The 22,066-nt window shown below is 37.2% G+C and overlaps 1 protein-coding gene across 1 annotated transcript in view; it reads left to right on the top strand.

Moving 5' to 3' along the window:
• LOC140159168 (uncharacterized) overlaps nt 1-22,066 on the top strand; it is a 124,547-nt gene that overhangs the window by 41,114 nt on the left and 61,367 nt on the right. The window contains 3 exon segments of the mRNA XM_072182539.1: nt 9,352-9,469; nt 14,128-14,243; nt 17,870-17,948. Coding sequence (XP_072038640.1) covers nt 9,352-9,469; nt 14,128-14,243; nt 17,870-17,948 — 313 coding nt within the window.

The following is a 22,066-nucleotide window of genomic DNA, read 5'->3' as shown; positions in this document are numbered from 1 at the left end:
TTCGCGCATTTTGAAAAGTGGCCAGGGCATTTTGCTGTTTTAAATCGCGCAAAACTCCGGTGCCTAATTTATCATAATTTGAGGTTGAGTGTGTACACTAAGACCAAGGCCTACACATTTGTTTTCCTGGGTATTGTAACTTTGCAAGAGTAACTCAGATCTTTGTGAGGAAAAAAATATAGGCCTATTACTATAGTAGTTTGAAATGAGGATGTTTTAGTAGTAAACTAATGGTTACATATGAATTTGAGAACTTTGATCTCAATATCATCATCATCGTCGTCAGAATAAATTATAATGCACTGCCATTTGGCCACCTTTTTCCATTCATTTATTCGTCCCTCTTTTCTGCTATTTGCTTCTTTCATTTAGTGCGACTACTGACTTAGGTTAGTCTTAGCACAGATCCTTTCTTTCCAGGATCTGTGGTCTACTCTTAGGTTAGTAAAACAGTCTTATTTTGGGTGACGTAGCAGACTCTTCTTTGTCATATTTGATATTTTGAAACGCTTTCCCCACAACATGTGGGTCCTACAGCTGATATGTTATCCCAAAGGGTGTTGACAGTCATGTCGTACATGTGTGCCTGATACCAATGATGACTCTTTTAATACAACCTGTGCTTATGCTGAAAGCCTGTATATTTTCTTTGTAGATGGTAAAGTAGGCCAACTGTGATCGACAGTGTCTATGGTATCCTCAAAAAAATTCAGACTCAGGTCATCATATGCAGTTTCAAAGTTAGATTTCAATCAAAAATTGGTCAAACTGAAAATCAAATGAATGCATGATCTGGTGTATTTAGTACTAGTGCCCACTAAACCCAGTAAAAAGAAAAACAGAAAAACTAGGGTGGTGACCGTATCCAATACCAATTACCATGGACAAGCTTCCATAAATCAGAGATCCCACTTTTTAGGTTTTAGCCTGAACTCAGGGTTTCGACAGTCCAAATCCCCACGTTTGTATGTTATTTTAGTCTGTTTTGGGGCTTTTTAGCCCGCATTCGATATTCACATACTTTTTCAGGTTTTTCTCACTAGTTTCAGGTTTTTTGAGTGAAACTGAGTGGCATCTCTGATAAATGTTTGCAAGTGCTTGGGAATTTTTTGGATTTTGGATTTGATGTGTATATAGTTTGCACTTTGCAATATCGGTTTTTCCAAACAACGGAAATAAAGATAAATTGAATTTACCCATAAGCTATTCAAAATTATTCACTGGCTTTGATAAATGTTTACATTGATGATTATCATATGTGTGTTTAGTAATATCAATACTAATGGACATGAATGTATTGTTGATTCATTTCCCACCATTAGTAAGATTTAATTACTTAATGATTACACCACCCTGCAAAATGTGCAGCCATTCAAAATTAATGAAGCATCAACCTACTCAAGTATATAATGAGAGAATCACCCCCCCCCCCCTTTCATCATCATTCTCATGATATCAAGTGCCCTTTTTCATCCATCATCCACGTAGCCAGCTTTGGCAGCTCACCACTACTGCACGTATCATAATCACGCTACTCAAAACACATCACAACATAACCAAGTTGTCGCTACCAGAAGTGATATTACACCTGACAATAATGTATGCAAGAATGAACACACAAAAGGTCAAAGGTCAGTGAGTATCAGCTATCACAGCCAGCGCAGGGACAAGGTAAGCATGGCTGTGAGTGCCATGTATAGATTTACGCTCAATTAAGTCTAATGGATCTTGTGTGTAGCACTCTACGATTATTCAACAACAGTACTGCCTGTTAAAATCAAGGGCAGGATTATCTCTGATGGCATTTGTGTTGTCAGTGGTGGTCAAATACTAGCTTTTATTCGATTCAAGTGTTTGTTGCATTTTTTTTTCAAGTATCGTGTCTTGAAGCGAAATTCTGTCAAGAGTATAAAAATTGCCATTGTGCGTGGCTAATATAAGAGACGTCGTACGAGCACGCAGAGAAATTTTTACTGACATGGCACTTGGCTAACAGGTGGATAATGTAAGTGAAATGCGCTGTTTGAGATGCATCAAATTGATGCACAGTTGCTTTATTACGACTGCGTCATAAGCCCCGGTCTACATGTTGACAGTAATTAAATTCCGTTGTGGGTTAGGCATCTTTAACAGGTAGTACGCGCACAAAGCAAGCAAGCAAGCAATTCTCCAGATCAAATTTAACAGCTTTCGGTCTATTTAACCCGGTAATATATTGACTATGTTTAGCGATCATGAGTGTACTCAATCTTTATCCCGTTGGCTCTTAAAACAACTCTGCACAGCGATACTGACAAGTCGTTTAAACAAGAGGCGTAAAGTGAGAGTCTTGTTAATTATAATATCCGTCGGTGTGTGTTTTTTCCCTTCAGTAGCTCGCTGCATCTGTAAATTCAAAAGAGTGCAAATAAAAAGGCACTGTTAAAATATTCATGCCAACTCTCGGCATATTTTGATGCCCGCTAGTTGATAAATATTTCAATGGAGGTATAATCTTTCAGCTTGGGTCATAAGCACTTGTAAAAGGAAACAGATTATGTGCAATCATTTCACAGGCCGTTTCCTACAGCTGCATCATGGGAGTGTAATATTTATTGTTCTCTGACATGCAGTTATCATAACATTGAGGAGGTTTGGATTAAAGGGAACCCGAGTGATTTATGGGGGAGGATTCTAGGAAAAAGGATGGCAAGTGATTGAGTAACTTCCCGTCTAATTTGTAGTTGTATTATTAGTCTCAGTCTGGGTGATCAGGCATGTGGGCAATGAAGAAAAGAAAAGAAAGAGGGAGTTTAAAAATGGTGAGTTAAAAGCAAACTACCCTTGCAGTGCTCAAGGTGAGTTACCTGTGCAGTGAGGCGAGTTACCCTTGCAGTGAGGCGAGTTATCCTTGCAGTGAGACAAGTTACCCATGCAGTGAGGCAAGTTACCCTTGCAGCGAGGCGAGTTACCCTTGCAGTGAGATGAGTTACCCTTGCAGCAAGGCGAGTTACCCTTGCAGCAAGGCGAGTTACCCTTGCAGTTAGATGAGTTACCCTTGCATTGAGGCAAGTTACCCTTGCAGAGAGACGAGTTACCCTTGCAGTGAGACAAGTTACACTCTGCAGACAAGGTACATGTAGTTGACTTCTTGTTAGATGCATGCAGGAGGTAACTTGCTTTTCTGTAACTCACCCAATTGTAACTCATTTTACCTGTTCTTTAAGAAGACTGTCAATGAGTTTAAGTTGAGGTTGGACAACATGATCAGCTGTGCTGAAGATGATACTAAAAATTAGTCCTTAATAATTCATATTTTGCCATCTCAGGTGCAAACAAATTTGACACTGGCATAATGGGTATTTTAAGTTGATGTGATGTTGTGTATGTAGACACAGGAATTTTGAATAGCTTTGTGTGATGGTGCTATTGGAAATTGGAATATCCAATGGTGCCATAACAAGGAGATTATTGCTAATGAATATGCGGATAATTAACTTTCTTATGGCAAGAGCAGTCCCTTAGGTTAATGTTTTAGTGGGCTTGAAATTCATCACATGCAAAGCCAGGTATTCCTCCCGGTATCAACAGTGCAAAAATTGAATTAGCATTGAGCCACGAAACCTGAACTCAATCAGATGGAAATCTAAACCTCCGCACATAAAAAATGAGATGGAAATAGGATGGAGAGAGAGAGGAAGATGTGAGTGCTCATTGGGGATGACGAGTGATTGTCTTTTTGAGAGGTGGATCAATAGATGAGGAAGGTTATACATACCTACATCAATAATTTGAAGGTTTTGTGCATGTAGGTCCTATCTGCAATAGCTGCCCTTTACACATTTGGCAGCTTTTGTTTTCTATAGTGTACACATCTAAAAATATGACCCCAGGCAGCTATTGCAGATTCAACATTATTTGGACAATATGGGGGTTGTAATTGTTGGATAATTCTTTTCTAATACGGAATAATGCATGACCATGATGGCCAAGCGGTTTCCAACGATTACGCACTGTACTACATGTACATGTATGGTGCTATGTTTAGTTGCCAGTAAATTTGGAGCTCCAGGATGCAGTAGGTGCCTACATGTAGTCTGCAAATTCTGTTTTGTGAATTGCAATACCAGTTTCCAACAGTTTTTCAAATTGCAAAATTGCATCCTCATCATGGCCATTATTGTTTGTTACTGTTAGCATGGATTGAGCTTAAAATGACATTAATTAGTCTCACAAAGTCTTTTCTTCTCCAAGAAGTTACAACTAAAATTGGTTTTCCACCAAAACATTGAATTCTGTTTTCTTTACCGGAAAAACAGAAGACTTATGGTCTCTAATGTAGGCCATGGGGGGAATTTGCAGACACTAGCAATGTAGCTGATTAACTGTATTAGCTAAGTTCAAGCTTAGACTAAGTTTGTGGATTGTAGTGCCATAGGGTTTGTTTTTTCCTTCATTCACAACCACCTGAACGTTCAATTGGATTTACCTTTCGACTTGGCCAGACTCATCCATAGCACAACATTTCAAAGGTTAAATTTGATCAGCGATCACCAAGAGAATTTCGATGTTGTTGCAGTAGGATTTACTAACATTGCAAGAGTATTAAAGATGCCATATCAACTAAGTGATCAACTGCTTGCTTTGGTTGAACAGTGGGTTTCCCCAGCCTGGCGGTATTTGATTTGGAACATATCCCCCCCAATATAGAATAAGGAGGGGGTGGGAGTAAAGATAATCGTGTGGTGGAAGAATGTGGGGAGTATGTAATGCTCCAATTTCGTATCCCATAGCTAGGGAATGTCTTTGGGCAGTCTATCAGAATGTGATAAATGTCAAAAGGGTAATATCATGGAAGTATTGAAAATAGAAATGCAGTTTGGAATTGAGAGTGACAGATTTAGGGTAAAATGCAAAATGATTATTAATTTACAGCAGTATCTAAATGGGTAACATTTTCTTACATCAGAATTCCACTCCAGTATGATATGTTATGCATATGTTGTGATGAAAATACTATAACTTCATGTTTACTGTATTGTCTGTAATAAATTCTCCCCCTGTCAAATAAATGCCCCTCTCCAATTTTTCAATGAAAATTGACAAATATATGCAAACATTGCATCAGTCATTTCAGTGATGATCGCTAAATTGCATGGTCAAAACCTATTATGATTCAAACTTACATCCATTTCATTGCCTAATTATGATAGAATTTTACTAATTTCATCACATTCATTGGGAAATTGAACCCAGTTTTAATGTTTTATCACTGAAAATTCACTTCTAATACATGCCCCCTTTTGGAAAAATGCAATGCCCCAGGGCGTTTATTATAGACAATAAGGTAAGTAGTTGTGATTTCTTGATATACACACTGCCCAAAAAGAAAGTCCACATGTGAATTTTAACCCCCTCCCCCCTAAAAAATCAACAATAAATGATGTATTCCCTCTCACATCCATTCAAACTTTTCGGATTCCCCCTTGGTTTTTCATTTTCCTTAAAACTTAACATTCCTCCCTCATGGTTCAAGTGAAAAATTCAGACTCCGTCATCAAGACAATTTGGATTCCCCCTTCACCCCCCTTCCCCATGTCAATATTGAATTGTAGTCCATTGTGTACAATAGATGCCAATTGCCTGTTGGTAAACATTTCTTCAGAAAATTTATGTACCGATCAAAACAGCACATTGATTGAAAACAAAAATGTCATCTTTCATTCAATTCAACATCTTAACAACAAGGTTGCCATTCAGTCAGATTTCTTCCATTTTTGCTGGTGTTGCCAGACGTTTAAATTAAAGCCAAGAATTTTCCTCGTTGCGGAAATTCCGCGAAAATCGGAGGTAAAGCGGAAAACGCATTTCTGAGAAAAAAATAAGCAAAAATGACCTAGAAAAAAAAATACAATTGAAAAGAAATGAAATACTAAATTAAATGGGTCTTCAAAATTCATCAAAATAAAGTAAAATCCGTCATAGATTTACCGTACAACGCCTGTCCTACCTCCCATTGCAGCCATGATACCCAATCACCCATCCCATTTTTGCAACATCGCAATGAAGGTAAGATTCTTGTGAAATTTCATTATGTCAGAAATGTGCTAAAATTACAAAGCGGAGAAAAGCGGAATTTAGCATTTGTAAAGCAGAAAATTCTTGGCTTTAGTTTAATTGTGAGGGAGTTATTATGGCACATTCGCTAGTTCTCTCCGAGTGCTGCAAATAAACTAGTAAGGGATGGCCTGGGGATCAGGGTGTTGGGATATTATCATAGTGTTCATCCTGGCATAATGTGCGGTGCTCCGATGAACATGATAAATCTAGGACATGTCACTCAAATTGAATGGGCCTTGTTGAATCAAAAATCTGTTGCTCGTTGCCCCCAAGAAATCACATTTGGATATGGATTTTTTTTATTATTGAAAATCAAGAGATAGAAGTATTTGATTGGAGTATTAAATTTGAAAACAATTACATCAAAAGAAAGTTCATGCTTTCTTATTACTGATTTTACAGGTGAACAATCATATTTGTGATGTAACCGTCCCAAATATAAAAACAAACTAATAATCCTATTTGCCATTGCATGACATTAATTCTTAATGTGCTTGGTGGATCTATGTAGTGCGCATGAATTCCCAAGTGGCCTGGTGATTTTCTCCGAAATTGGCTGCAAAATTGATGTTTGAGTGAAGAAAGTCCGAAACTTGAAATCACCAATTTATTAGAAATGACTTGCTGAGCTGAAGATTCGCCAACAAATTATTGAGAGCATGTCAAATTTCACCTGTATATCACTAGATGACCATTAAGCCACTTGTTTGCAACAAGTTCTTGTAATAACCTCCCCATTAATAACACATTGAAAGTTTTTAAGAAAAGAGTTGACAAAATTTTATGGATTTCTTTAGGAATTCACTGCAGCATTAGGATCTCAAACATGCTCATCCACGAGGACACAGTTGTGAACCCTAATATGTGTGTACATTCATTGAATGACCTTTTAGTATTTGGGTACAAAAACTCATACTCTACAACTTGTGGTCAAATTTGTAGCTGGGTTGTTAATGAGGGTTATTGGCCTCTGCCTCTGGCCATGAGAACATCTTTGCTCCTACTTGTATCATTGTGTTGGAGTTGCTGTGTGCCATTACTACATACAATGTATATGGTACCATAAAATGGAGACATAACTACAACAAATGGTAAGCTTCTTGGATTCATGATAGTTTTATTAATGCTCAACATAATTCCTTGAAACAGGAGAGAGAAAAGTCGTGAGCCAATGGCATTTTTATCTGGGGAAATATCACTTACAATGTGCTCCATCATACTCCAGTAACGATGCACAGCGCAATTGCGTTATGAGTTTTCATTTCAGCTAGGCCTCCGTTGAACATCCTCTTCAGGCTAATTTGACATTTTAGATTGTGGCTCCTCAAACAAAATGAAATATCGGGTTTCTTTCTTTGCCATGCCCTTGACTGAAGGGAAGATATATATACTGCCACAGTGTTTTCTTACGATTTGCTATTCTCACTATAATACATAGGGATCATATGGCTTAGTGGAGTAGATAGTGTAATTTAATTATCGACTAAGATTACAGTATTCATCAGCGGCATTACATTTTAAGGAAAAAGGACAATTTTGTTGAAAGTGTAATGAGGGCTCTTCTAATCCTCACCTGCTTAACACGGTGTCTTGTGTGCTTAATTATGTACAATCCTTAGCGATTATTGTTAAGTACGCTATTTTCGCAGTACAACATATTTTGCTATTTGGAAAGAACCAGCAGCATGAAATTTATGTGAATTTGATACATTTCTGTATTTCTGTAAGTCCTATAGGAAAAAGAAATATTTGCTGTTGAAGAACGGAAAAATGGAGAAACCTGTCATCTTCAAAAATGATTCATCCAACCAATATCGGCCCATTGTTTTTGTACTTTTTTTAAAAACATACGTTTACATGGTTAACGAACGGATCGCAGTCCGTTTAAACGAAATGACAAATAACTTGCACCCCTACTATTCAAAACAGTTCAAATCACAACAAAGTAATAGTAATATGGTAATACCGTTCAAATATCCGCTATTCAGTAGCTGTACACATGGAAGTAGACATTGTAAAGATTCAGTTCTCTAATTGAATGAATTGGCTACCATGAGAGATTTGCATACATAAGATTACTTGTCAAAATTGACATTGGCAACCAAACAGGGGGGAGGAGAGCAATAGATACATTGAGAATAGAGAGAGAGAGAGGGGTATGGGATGCTTGTTGGCTTGAATAGGGATTTGTTTGATATCATATCGGGATGTGCTGGCAGGTGAAGTGTCTAGATTGTTTTACTGTTTCAACTTTCCAAGTTCAAGTGGCTGCATTGCTATGCTATCATTTGGGGAATGGCATGCAGCCTTTGTCGTCTCTGGGCTTTCTCCTTATTGAGAGAGGTGATATGTGTATAAAATGACTTGATGATGCATCAGCAGGGAGTTGTTGTACTTGAATGAAGAGGAAATAACTAGCTGTGTTCTTGGTTAAATGCCAACTTGAGTATATCTAAATGACAATTATGAGAAGGGATGGTCATTGCAAGGATGCAGAGGGGACTGTAACTCAATAGAGATGATCATCTTTAGTATTTCCAATGTGAAAAATAAATACTGTAACAATGTTGGTATAGCCCCTTAAACCTGTCCCCCACCCTCTGCCAGATGAGTGATTCCACTCCAAAAATGTGGGTGCACCCATACTGGGGGAAGGAGACAGTCCTTGAAAATCTTCCCAATTTGAATAACTTTTATGCACCATTGATTTCTATGGACTGTCACGGTCCATTTTGCAGTAAACTTTGTTTTCCAATATATTGAACAGTGATTAAGGTGAAATATTGCCTAATTTACATAAATAATTGAATTTATTGTACAATAATAAAGATTTATGGGGAATCTAATGGCATTTAAATAGCTGATCAGCGATTGCTAGTTGCAATTTACACAATGGTTGTTTTGATTGGCCGTAATGAAAATAGATAACTCAAAACAAACATGGCATCAGTCTTGCAGATGTGACTTTGATTGGCAATTGAAATGCTGTTGAATTCGCCAGACATCTTTAAGTGTGCGCGTGCATACTCAAGGTAGATTTCAGTTCAAATCCAGGACAGAAATCAAGGCATTTCCTTTGAAAATAATATTTCATATGATCTATTAATGATATTTATATGAACAGATCAAACCTTGTTTATCTTTTTAATGTTGTTAATTCGAATAAATTAAATCAATCAATGTATTCAAATGATATGTTTTACATCATCTAATTGTTTTTCCTTCTCTCTTCTCATTTTTTTATTCACATAGGATGACCGACCTGTGGCCAGCCCAATGCCTGTGTGCAGTTTTTGTCAGGCTACGGCGGAGTGTAACCGAGAGGGCAAACCAGAGAAGTTTCTGTCCTGTGCAGACTGTGGCAATAGTGGTAAGGCCGGTGTATGCATACAGGAAATACTTGAGTAGCAGTGAGGAAACACAATTAGTTAAACATTACCTGTGATTGGGATGGCTATGAGGACACGGGTCAAATGAATTGTCACAGGACTTGAGCTGCTGTGACTTAACCTTTTATAGAATACTACTACTACTACTGCAAGTTTAGCTTTTTACAATGTGAAAATAAATATGAAAATAGCACTTATAAAGTATGTGTAGTGCAAGGAGTTATTTTAATACGGGTTTTTGCTCGTTATGTGAGAATTTGGTTTGCTAATTGCTACAAATATTCAGACAAAAAAGGCTGACATTTTGTTATCAGAATTGCGGTCTAGTATTTAAATAATACTTACGCAAATACCATATTTTGGTTCCATGGGGGGGGGGAATTAACACAAACATTTTTGTTCGCTTTAGATTCAGAATATATTAGAGATTTAGAAATGTGTATAAAACCAGTGTATTTTAGATTTTTAATAGATTGCGTATTGCGTGACTGATGATGTGCGATTTTTGTGAATTTACTTAGGCTTAAATTAGGACTTTGTTGACGCATACAGTAATAAAATAATTTTCGCTACTACAAGCTAATCAACGTATAGACTAAATGATCAGATACTACAGCAGATATTGTGGAATAATAAGCCCATATAAAGTGGACTGCTTTACACGATACACCAGGGATTGAGTTCAGTAAAAAGAAACTATAAAATGAGGCAGGTTGATGGCATTTTGTTATTAAAAAGATCACTTATTGATAGAAATCATTTCAAAATTGACAGCTCTGCATTTCTCGTTCTGATTGAAAACTGTTTCATATTAGATTTTTTTCATTTGTAGGTTATTAGATGAGAGGGAAATCCCATGTAATTCACTGAGGGAGGAACATGTCTCGGGTATAGATGAAGATATTCCATCATTGTGTAGCACTCATGATAAATTGAGCATCTCTCATCTCTTATTCTGATTGGGAGTTCAAGCAACATTATAACATTTCCATGAAAAATTGATGAAAATGTTACTTTTCCCTGTCAGATATATTTCCCAAGTTATTAATTTTGAGCTAAACCCAGTGAAGTAAAGCAAAGAAACTTGCTTTTTTATTCTAGTGCCTGTATCAATGCATGTATCAGCCTGTCGATTGTAGCCATGGGTAACCTGCGTTTACAAACCCATGCAATGCGTTCTCTGGCTTTGGGGACGGGTGTAGGCCACATTTTGCAAGTCTATATTAGTGTAACTTTCCGGAACGGGGAAGCTCACATTTACAAGCCTGTGCATTGTCTGACATCAAACCGACACCCAAAAGCACCAGAGGTTTTCAGTCAGAGCACATCAGACTTAATTGGACCAGGCAGAGGAGACCCAGAAGATCAACATCTGATGATCTTGTGACATCCAATATTGTCCATGATATCTGTATCTGTAATGATGAGAAGCATTTTTGAAATATTTAGCAAACACTATTTTGAATGAAATGGTGTATAATTGCTAGCAAACCTTCTATCCAATATCGTTTTAGCCCTATCTTAATGCAGTAACCTGACAAAAAGTAACAGACCTCAAAATTGGACAAGTCCGGCTTTTGACATTTCGATTTGATGGCTATGGGAACTTGTTCATTGAGGGGGTTTTTGACTTCTGTGGTTTCTACTGAAAGATCTGTGGGAAGTGATCAGTCAAATCTACAGCTTAATAGGAAAATTGATAACACCCTAGAGATAATTAATATTTCCATCATAGTTTGGAGTTATTTCCAGTGTGAATAGCTGATAGCAATCTAACAAAAATAATTTGTACAAGTGTATGCTGTTTACTGTAGTGTAGGTAATTGTGTTTGAAATGATATGGCAATATGCATGCCTCTATTTATTTATATTTTCAAAACTATGTAATAATTATTAGGGGTGTACTGAAGTCCAAATGTGAACAAACAAATCACTGTCTTAGGTTCTTCTAGCAGAATCCCTCATACCCTGGGTGCCCTCTGAAATGGGGTGTGCTGTTATTGTCAGTGATTCCCGCAAGGAGTAAAATTATAATTTTAGGAATACCCTAAAAGTGAAAGAAAATTCAATAAAATTGTCATGTGTTTTTGAACTTTTTTCACATAAAAACATTTGCAAAAAGGAAGGAAATGGAAATGTTGATAAATTCGTTCAAGCTTCATTTAATCGTAATTATGCCAAAAAATTCATTTTAAAAGATTTAACATTATGGTTTTAAGGGGGTACTACACCCCTGTAGTAAATTTGTGGCTATTTTTGCATTTTTCTCAAAAAATAATAAAACACTGGTAACAAAAATTATGTATATTATTGGGGCAAGGAATCCAATTACTATACTGGAATTCCAGTGACTCAAGACAAGCAGTTCAGTAAATATGATAGGAAATGAGGTATATCCTAGCGGTACCTTATTTCTTATCATAAATAACGAACCGCTTGTCTTGGGTCACTGAAATTCCAGTGTAGTATTTGGATTCCTTGCCCGTATAATATACATAACTTTTGTTACCACTGTGTTAATAGTTTTTGAGAAAAATGCAAAAATAAACACAAATTTATCGAGGGGTGTAGTACCCCCTTAACTGTAGCAAATCCCATATGGATGTTGCAAACAAAAAATATGCTTGAAACAAACCACTAAAATCTGTATTTAGATCAAAGTGACAAAGAAGAACAAGGCTTAGTCAGTGCACACTGTCTCATCAACAGGCCTAACTGTGATATTTCATCGCATCTCAAGGAGGCCTTGCATGTTCATTTTACAAGAAGTACCTGTTGACACACATGCAACATAGGATTTATGATAAATGACAAGTTAGTATTGTCAATATGTGGGTGTGATTCTGTTAGTTTAAGAAGTCGGTAGCAATGTTGAATGTTCTGCACAAGATCAAACCTCAGGCCATGTACTGAAAGTCAAGAATAACTTGAGATGATTTGCCCATAAGAAGTATACATGCATTTAAAATGGGGATTTATTAACTATATAGGCTAGTGGTGGTGGTGTAAAAATGACATGCATAAAGCATTAAATACAATGGCAAAAAAGAAAAAAATACAGGATGTTTAAATGTCACATAAATTTGAAACGAGAAATGAAATTTGTTTACGGGCGGAATAATTACAACCTTTTAGTTTGTCAATTATGACTGCAATTATTGATCTTTCTATATTTGAAAGCTCCAAGCAGTGCGATTAATACCTCCTAAATTGTTACCTGCGCAAAGAGGGTGAAGATTTTTTTTTCCCCGGATATTTCCCATCATTATGAAATTGGCCAGAAGCATGGTATGGCATTAATGCTGCAGAAACCTTCCAAAACGTCACAAGTTAACTCTTCACGTTAGCAACTTGCATGCCCACGATGCATATCTGGCCAAAAAACAAAAAAAATCTGAAAAAGGATTTGGGGGCAAATTGACGATAAGAGTCAAACATGTCACTTTCCTTGTAACAGGAGTTGCGATACAACACCTTATGCACTTATAACTCAGTTGCCAGGTCAGTTGCAGGCAGAGCCCAAATTGGGCCTCTCTAGTAACTGGGAGTGCGTATGCTATTCACAAATCAAGTAGGCTCTTGATGTACGTAAGCAATGATATATATTTGGGCCCCTTTGGAGACAGCAAGTCCCAGCAACAGGGGATGAAAGTCAGCCAGAAGTGACAGGATGCTGCAAATATGCTTCAAGAGCTCTCTACCCCCAGGGGGGCTACTGTCAGGAGAAAAAAATATCATTTAGAAAAATAAGAAATAAAGCATTTTCTGCTTTTGAAGAGCTGGTAGAGTGTAGTTGCAGGACAAGTAGGCAAGAATTTCTTTAAATGCCTAAGGGGCTCTAGCAATCTCCAAAAGTACTATTTGGCAGCTGGGTAGTATCAAGTTGAAGCGCCAGTAGCTAATGTTTTATCTTATTCTGTTGAGCTGGGATATAAGATCACCCGTATAGCACAACTCGCTTTTATCGTGGGTGTATGCAATTTTCAATTCACGTAATGGACAATATCAGTTTGTTTATAGGTCGTTGTGGGTGTGTATGTAGCATCATTAATGTTCAGTCATGTCTACTCCACAAAGTGAAGAATCTGATAGCAATAAAGGCTTATTTATAAAAAGCAAACCACTTAATTATGGGGTGAGCTATTTGCCTGTATACAAGCTTACGAGTTTTGGTGAAGTGGATAAAAATGAGTGGGTTAATTGGGAAAAATAATGTACAGTTTTATTTTCACATCAGTGGTAAATCACATGCTTGTAGAGTCATTTTCTTACTCAATCAGCCTGTGATCAGTGTGATACAAACAAAACAAGAAGTAATGGTAGAATAATTGTTTGAATCATTGCGAGTGCAACAGAAATTTTCTCCCATCATGTGATTGTGATGTCACTTCTTAATAAGAGTGCTAGTTAACTTTAGAGAGAGAGAGAGCCATAGTGTGTGATATCAGTGTATGTCATGTTGTGATGTGCAACGCCTTTGCTCAATTGCACAGCGTTTCCTGTCAGGAGGTATTTTTAGCCCCAAACGTACGTTAAAGAGTAGGACTATGCAACCCCTTTAAATGCATGAAGTACTAGTAGCTGGCAATAGCTCTCAAGTAACAATGTTTTTACTTTTCTCGTTCTCTATTTCCTACAGCTCATCCCTCCTGTTTAAAGTACTCTGAGGCACTGACGGCTAGGATAAGGCAATCTGCAAGGTGGCAGTGTAGCCAGTGTAAAACATGTGCAATCTGTCAGGCACCGGGCAACAAAGTAAGTTGATGGGCGGTTCACTTCTACAGTGTGTTCAGAAAAAAATGGACTCTAGTAAAGTATTTGGCATTTTGATGACGAGTAGAATTCCATTGCTGATGATTTCATTCCAGCAGGAGAATTGTTTTTGTAACTGTATTTACCATAAGTGATATTTACAGAGCAAAATATATTCTTTAAGGATCTTTTTAGAATCTAGTTAAAGACAGGAATATAATGTACATCCAAGTTTGGAATGGGATACATGGTGTTTTTAGACCCAGAGAGCACCAACTTGGAATTACCCTATGGTAACTCAGACATATTGATTTGTCACCGATGGAGAGCATTGTAATAATGTGCCCGACGTCCTTAAGTTTGTTCGGCTTGTATTTGGCAAAAAATAAGCGACTTAAAACATCATGTATTGATATAGATTGGTGTGCACACAGATGGGTGCATGTTGCATGCATGACTCAATTTTCACCATTTATAGGCCGAACAAACTTAACCTTCAGCAAAGCAAAGCCTGAAATCAAGTGATAATTTGCGTGTTTACGCTCAAGTACGACAAGGGTTTGCGAACGTTGCACTTAGTTCGCATCATTGGGACAAAAACAATGCATCTTTAGTTAACACACAAATACGCAGCACTTATTCTGAGCACATACACATTACTTACACAACTCTATCCCTGTTCATGGGCACCACATAATTGTCAAATTGAAGTCGAGAAAATGTTTCTCTTTTAGATAACATTACAAGACAATTACACATGTATGTAAGCTCATGGTTGCCAAACCTGCGAGTTGGTAGCTCAATTGGGCGACTTTTGAAGATTTTCTCTGACTTATGACAATTTTCTGTCCCATAGACACCAATGGTTAAGGATAAAATGGGGCAACTTCTCAACAATGGCTACCCTGACTTCCGGGAGTTTCCTGGCCCGTAGAAACCAATGGTTAAAAGAGAAAATTGGGTGACTTTTCGATTATTTGATTCACGCATCAGGCTGAAATTTTTTTGGCAACCCTATATACGCTAGAATTTTGGCTATGTGCTCCATGGATGTGTAACAAATGTATTTAATATGGAAATCACTCGGTGACTTCCAGAAATATTTGAGAACAGCCAAGTCAAATTTTAAAGTGGTGGAAAGATATCTGGAACATTATAGATCGTGCCTTAGTTTGAGCCTCACATAATCATCATCTTGAGTTGTCAATTGATAATGCATTACCTGGTTGGGACATTAAATCTCATGTTGGTTCAAGTGTGTTTATATACGGGGTTGAAATTTGTCTGCTATGACATCCAGAAGTGTTTCACAGCACCCAAGTAAAATTGGTGTAAGAAGATATTAGAAAAGATATCTGGAACGTAATAGACCATGGCTTCCTTAGTTTGAGCCTCACATAATCATCATCCTCCACTTGTCAATTGATAATGCATTACCTGGTTGTTGGGATGTAAATCTCATGTTGGTTCAAGTGTGTTTATATACGGGGTTGAAAATGCCTCGGAGAATCACTTGTGGAAATTAGGTCAATTGATGTTGAAATGCAACAGAGGATATGTTCAAAATATGTCTCTTGAAGAATGGGGGAAAAATACTCTATATTAGAATCGGATCGGGAAACATTAAGATATTTCGTGAGGCAAATGAAAATTAATTGAGGAATGTTTGCGTCAGCAGGTGTTCTAGTTTAAAAGATTTACAACAATCACTTTCTTTGTGTATGTGTGTGAAGAAATTTGAGCTGCTGATTTAAAATTTACATAATTTTCAAAATTAAAGTAGCAATTGAATAGCAAAAGACTTCACCATAAGTACAACTAAGCATGTACTGATGAAGTACATACTTAACTAGTGTTGTGAGTGACAAAATTGAACAACAATAAATCATTCAACAGATTATTTAAACATGCAGTGTGTTGGTTAAACCAGAAGATGGAAAATTCATTATATTTTTACGGTTGTTTCTTCAGCTGACAGTTTGTTCTCAAGGTGTAAAGAGTTTGTCATCAAGTAATGCAATTGTAAAACAATATTCATGAATTGCAATTTGCTATAGTCAGTCCAGTATGAAATGGAGAATGACCCATCCACGGAGCTCGTACCTCTAATCTAAAGTCATGTAATGTTCCATCTTTAATGTAACGAATTTCATCACATTGTGTTTCATCAGCAGTGTTGCTGTTTTGAAGTGCTGTGTGATATTGATCCAGCAACTCTTGAAGTTTGAACAGCATCATTCCCTGTGTCCAAGTTATGTAACACTGGATCGTATAGATGTGAAAATTGGTAAGCCTCCTCATCTCAGTTTAGGAGCTTGCAACTGTTGCTCCGGATCCTGTGTTAAATAAGAACTTTGACACAGGAAAATGATGCTGTTCAAACTCACAAGAGTTGCCGGATCAATATCACATACAGCAATTCAAAAGAGCAACACTGCTGATGAAGTCAACCAGTGGTTGATGAAATGCCCAGAAATGTAAGTTTTGACTGGTCTTGATGAAATTCTTTATAATACAGACCTGATGGAATATATTCAAGGATGTTCCATCTTTCTCTAACTGATCCTTAATAACTTAAGTGACCATTGCATCATTTGTGTAAGATTCATGCATTGTGGTGTAGGTCATATTTATCTTATACTGAATGGACTAGTATCTTGAATTAAAACGTTCCGGCCTATATTGGGGTTTCCATCCATTAAAACAAAAATTAAGGGGAAATGATGATGAAGCCATGCATCAGTAGTGGTAGACGCTGATCATCATTAAGGCTTCTTGGCAGAGATTGAAGCTTTCAGGAAATGTTCAGATTTCAGTCGGATTTTTAAGGCTGGGTTCTCGACATTCTGCCTTCAGATGTCAGATCCAGTCCACTGAATAAATTTGCTCTGTACATTTTGATACCTTGTCATAATACAACTTGCCTGTCATGTTGTATCTTAAAATGACATAATTTCCATTGACTTTTCTTCCTACACCCTGATTCTGACAGCGCAAAGTCTAAAACTGTCACGCAGCAGTAATCCCATCTCAAATGGGGCGGGAAAACACTTCGGAGTCGGTGAACAGCTCAATTTGACCTTTTTTTAAAATCTTACCTTTTAAATTACCATATTGTGCTCAAATCAATTCATATGGAGGTGTTTGAGTTCTCTGAATGTATATCACATATTTTTACCATCCCTTGAACTGACTGATTTTCTCATTTGAGTTTAATTTCATCAAGAAATTGCCTGTTTTTGAAGTGTAATGATACTTATTGCCCTATCTTTAGGTTAATCATTATATCACTATTGCCAACATAATACTATTCTAAAAAATTAGCTTACAATGGAAAATAAGATCAAGTGTATATCAGATGTGAACAATGCTAGATGATTTGTAATTGGAGCAAGACCGAAGAGTGCCGTCACCTTAAATCAAGAGACATATGAATCCACACTTGAGGTGTCTGGGACAGTCTAAAGCAATAGTACACATATTAGCCTCTGCAAAGTATACAGCATAACCGACATTAGAAGTTTAAATGGTCATTTTCTAGGTGTGGTAAAAGGTTTGACTAGCCGTCCAAACATTGTGCAGTATTTTGATAACGCTGATGTTCATATTTGTTTTGTCTTTGCTTGCAGAATTTGCTGGTGTGTGACATGTGTGACAGAGGCTTCCACATGAGCTGTGTGAAACCACAACTCAAGAGGGCACCTAAAGGTAGGCGGACTGTCTTGAAAGTACTAGGCTATTCCAGTTGAAAACCATACACCCTCTGTGGAAGACATGACCTTAATCTTCCACACAGGGAGAGTGAATTTTAATTGGGAGTACATAAAAGGGTGACTCCATTTGAAATCTACACCCCCTGGAAGAAAGGTCATATCTTCTCTAAGGGGTATATGGATTTCAACTGGAATAGCCCATTGTCGTAAAACTTATCATAATTTTTTTGCTGATATCATCCACAAATGTATGGCAGTAAAATACTGAGTAGCTGCAGGATACTATTAGTGATTAGGTGAGGTACGAGGTGGGATACAGGTTATCTGTAGTCGAGGAACTTGAACGTGGTAAATGCTGCAGGCTGAACAGTGTGGAGGCTTGCGATAATCTGTAGTCCACCCTAAACCGAGCCTGACAACAAGTGTGTCATACCCAAATGAGGTAGAATCGCACTTGTTTAACCTCCTTGCTGCGGTTTTGGAGTCTCAAAACTGATCCACACACATTTAAGACAGGAGTATAATGGATATATATCTGTAACCACTTCCTTAGTGCGGTCATACAGGATCACTTAATCATTTGATACATACTATATATGAAGCATCATTGAGACCCCAAAGATTAACACATGCATTATGTTCCTAATTATGTACATGGTGAGATTTATTTATGCAGGGATCAAGTGGAATTGATGACTACATGATGATGTCTCACCACAAACATTAGTTGCAAAATCACCATGAATTTAATTGATACAGTACCTGAATAAGTGGTAATTTTTGTGAGCGTTTTATTTTCTTGCATTTTACGATTAGATGTTAGGTCATGAATTGAACAGCACATGAATATGAAAAACTTTTGTCATGATAAAATTGTTAAGTCATGAATGTCGCGAAAATACTATCAAAGGTCTCCTTTGTCGGAAGTCACAAAAATTTCTGTATGAGAAAATAATGACTTGCACAGTAGTAGACATTGAAAGATTCGAACCAAGCATATTAACTTGATGTGGGGAACAAAACAAAGCAAAAGTAGTGGACATAATAAACTTTAGAGCTACATGTATACCAAAGTCAAAATTTAGGCTATTCCAGTTGAAACCCATATACCCTCTACAGTATGGAAGACATGACCATAATCTTATACACAGGGGGGGGTGCAGATTTCAAATGGAGTTGCCCATTCCGGTAACCCCTTTTGAAATTCACACTCCCTGTGTGGAAATTGAGGTTACGTCGTCCATAAGGGGTGTATGGATTTCAACTGGAATCTCCATAGCTTTCATCCTCACTGTCAAACGTAGATGCCCTTTTTCAATGCAGCAAAAATGCCGAAGGATGTCCCAGATACACATCCTTGTTAGATATTATACAAGGGTGATGAACTTGCAATTTCTCCTTGATATAAATTATTTACTGTGGAAAATTCCCTCCTTGCATCAGTTGCCATGGTTACCTGCTGATGCACAGTAAGAAGACAATTTCAATTGAAAGATGAAGTGATAAGTATGTCCACTCAAAATAGTAAGCGTCAAACGCGTCAACTTCAAAGATGTTTGAGAAGTTGGGCTTGTTGAACAAGAGGTACCATGAGTATTGTTAACTATGAGCAAAAAATAACATAGGTGGTAATAATATTTTTCAAGATGGGATATGGTCACTCTAGAGAATGGAACTGTAGTGTAGATTGCAAGCACGCTTGTATACCATTCCGTCTTCAAGAGGCGATGGATACTTGCGGCATATTTGTAGAGGAATTTTGAATTTTTTTACATCATATCATTTGAGAATAGTATTTAATAGTTGATTTGCTTTAGAATGTTAATAGCCCAGAATTGTTGAAAATAGGTTTTCGGTATTGACCTTTTCGGTAAATCCCATAACCCATTGTGAGTACACCTGAGAACTCGTCATTTTACGTCACGCCGACTTGCAATGCGCAATAACGATGTGCGCATCGGCGCAGAGCGGCGTGATGCAAAAGGACGAGTTCTTAGGTGTACTCGCAAAGGGTTATGGGATTTACCGAAAAGGTCAATTGCATATGCCCGGATCTTTTTTGGGTAGGGGTGGCAATCTTTTGAAAATAGAACAAAGAGGTATTTATTCCTTTGTGTGGTGTGTATTTGGGAGAGGTTTAGATAAGAGTTGCATTCTACTTTCTGATCATTCTTTTGAGGCACTATTTGAGTTCTGAATGTAAATGGTACCATTCATGAAAATAAACATGTGAAAATAAGCGCATGTCATCCACTAATGCAAAGGTCAGACTCGAAGTGAACCTGGGCATGCATGTGTATCTCTTGCTTGATTATTGTAATTGTTAAAGGAAATTGAAAGATTTGCTTTTGTTATTGTTGATTTTCTTTGAGTTACTTAGTTACATTCATCATTTCTTTGTTTCCAAGATGAAGAAAGAAAACAGTGAGAATTTGAGTTGTGGCATGCAATATTTAGAAAGGGGATATATAAAATGTCAAATATATGGAATTAAAGATACATGTGTTGATATGAAAAGAGGGAATAATGGAAAATATTTGGAAATATGAATACGTTTTGAAGATTTATTGAAAAAAATGATGTTGGGGGTAAAATTTGTGATGCACATTGTCAACATTGAATTAAAATCAATTTAATTGTGTTAATTTCAACTTTTCTCAAGATAATAGTAGTCTGTTACTTTGCAATTTTTTTCTTCAATTATTGCAGAGCATATTCAAGTAATGGGATGTGTCCGCTATATGCCAAGGTTATAATTGTGTGCATTTCAGAAAAAGTGTGTCATTATCTTGTCTGTCCATCCGGGCCCTCAAACCACAAGAAGGGCTACCTCATAAAACTCTTGAAGGCTTGGAACAAGATCAGACCACAGATATAGGTTTGTTCACGATCGTTGACAGCAATTGTCATAAGGAGGATTTGGACGTTTTGATTTATTGTCTTCGTTGAAGAGATCTTTCCTTGATTGGGTCCATGCCAGTTTTCAGTCCCTGAACCTGGCCATTGAATTTGTAATCATAAAAAGGCCCAATATGGTTTTTTTTACTTTAGTGAGTGTAGTCATGAAAATGTTGATTTAGGAATTGAGTTAAAAGTGGGTGGGTGGTCCAAGAACACATGAACTTTTCTGCCATATTTTAAGCCCTTCACCCTAACATTACATCGGTCCAGTGGTTTGGATTATAGACGCAGAAATGTGTATCACAATGGCTCATAGAACAGTACACAGCTTCTAGGTTGGTATACCACCAAACTACCACATTTTTGTTCATAATACTACTGCCTAAACTGTAGCCTCTCAAATAAATGTGAGTCCAGTTGATCAGTTTTATGTTTAATTCAATACTGCCTAAACAAAACATATTTCAGGCCTAAATTTTCACTGGGTTATGAGAAAAATATAACATGAGCTTTTACCTGATGCCAAAATCTGCATTTCGATGGGGGTGGGGTGGGTGGGTGAGGCGAGGCTGTCAATCAGGTCACCCACCTTTTTTAAATAACAAGGTTCATTGGATCCATTTAGAAATACTGGAATGCTTCCAATCATCATATACTGCAGCTGCTGCTACTATAAGCATTCATAAACTGTCAGGAAATTGAAACTTCTGTTTGACCTTGAATTTGTATGTCATTATTCTTGCAATGAAACATGCCATCTCGCCAGCTTCTGTTCACCAAAATGATTCCCATGAATTAGCCGCTCTAGATCATACCCGGGGGCCCACCGCCGCAAGATTTGTGTAAATATAGTGGAATTGAAACCGACGCTTGCCATCAATTTGTTGGGGCAGAGCTGATTGTTTACAATTTATGTCCATAGACAACCGTTGGGCATTATACTTTGCTTCGTTTATAATTGGTGACAAAAATGGGACTCGATGTCGTGCATTGATATGGAACGCAATTGAGCCCAGCACCTACGCTAGTTATGTAATATGTGACTGGTGCACACTTATGTGAACTAAACAGAGATTAAGTTGGGAATATATTGATGTGTGTATTAACAAAAACTGAATAATTTTCATATAATTATAAGCCGAACAAAGTATAAATGTGTCAGAAAGTAGGTGTGGCTTGCAAACCAATGCATTTAGAATCGTTTTATGCTGT

Source organism: Amphiura filiformis, chromosome 8 (assembly GCF_039555335.1).
Source record: "Amphiura filiformis chromosome 8, Afil_fr2py, whole genome shotgun sequence".
NCBI classification, from domain to species: Eukaryota; Metazoa; Echinodermata; class Ophiuroidea; order Amphilepidida; family Amphiuridae; genus Amphiura; species Amphiura filiformis.
Note: the sequence above shows the minus strand (reverse complement) of the source record. Positions and strands in the feature narration are given on the sequence as shown.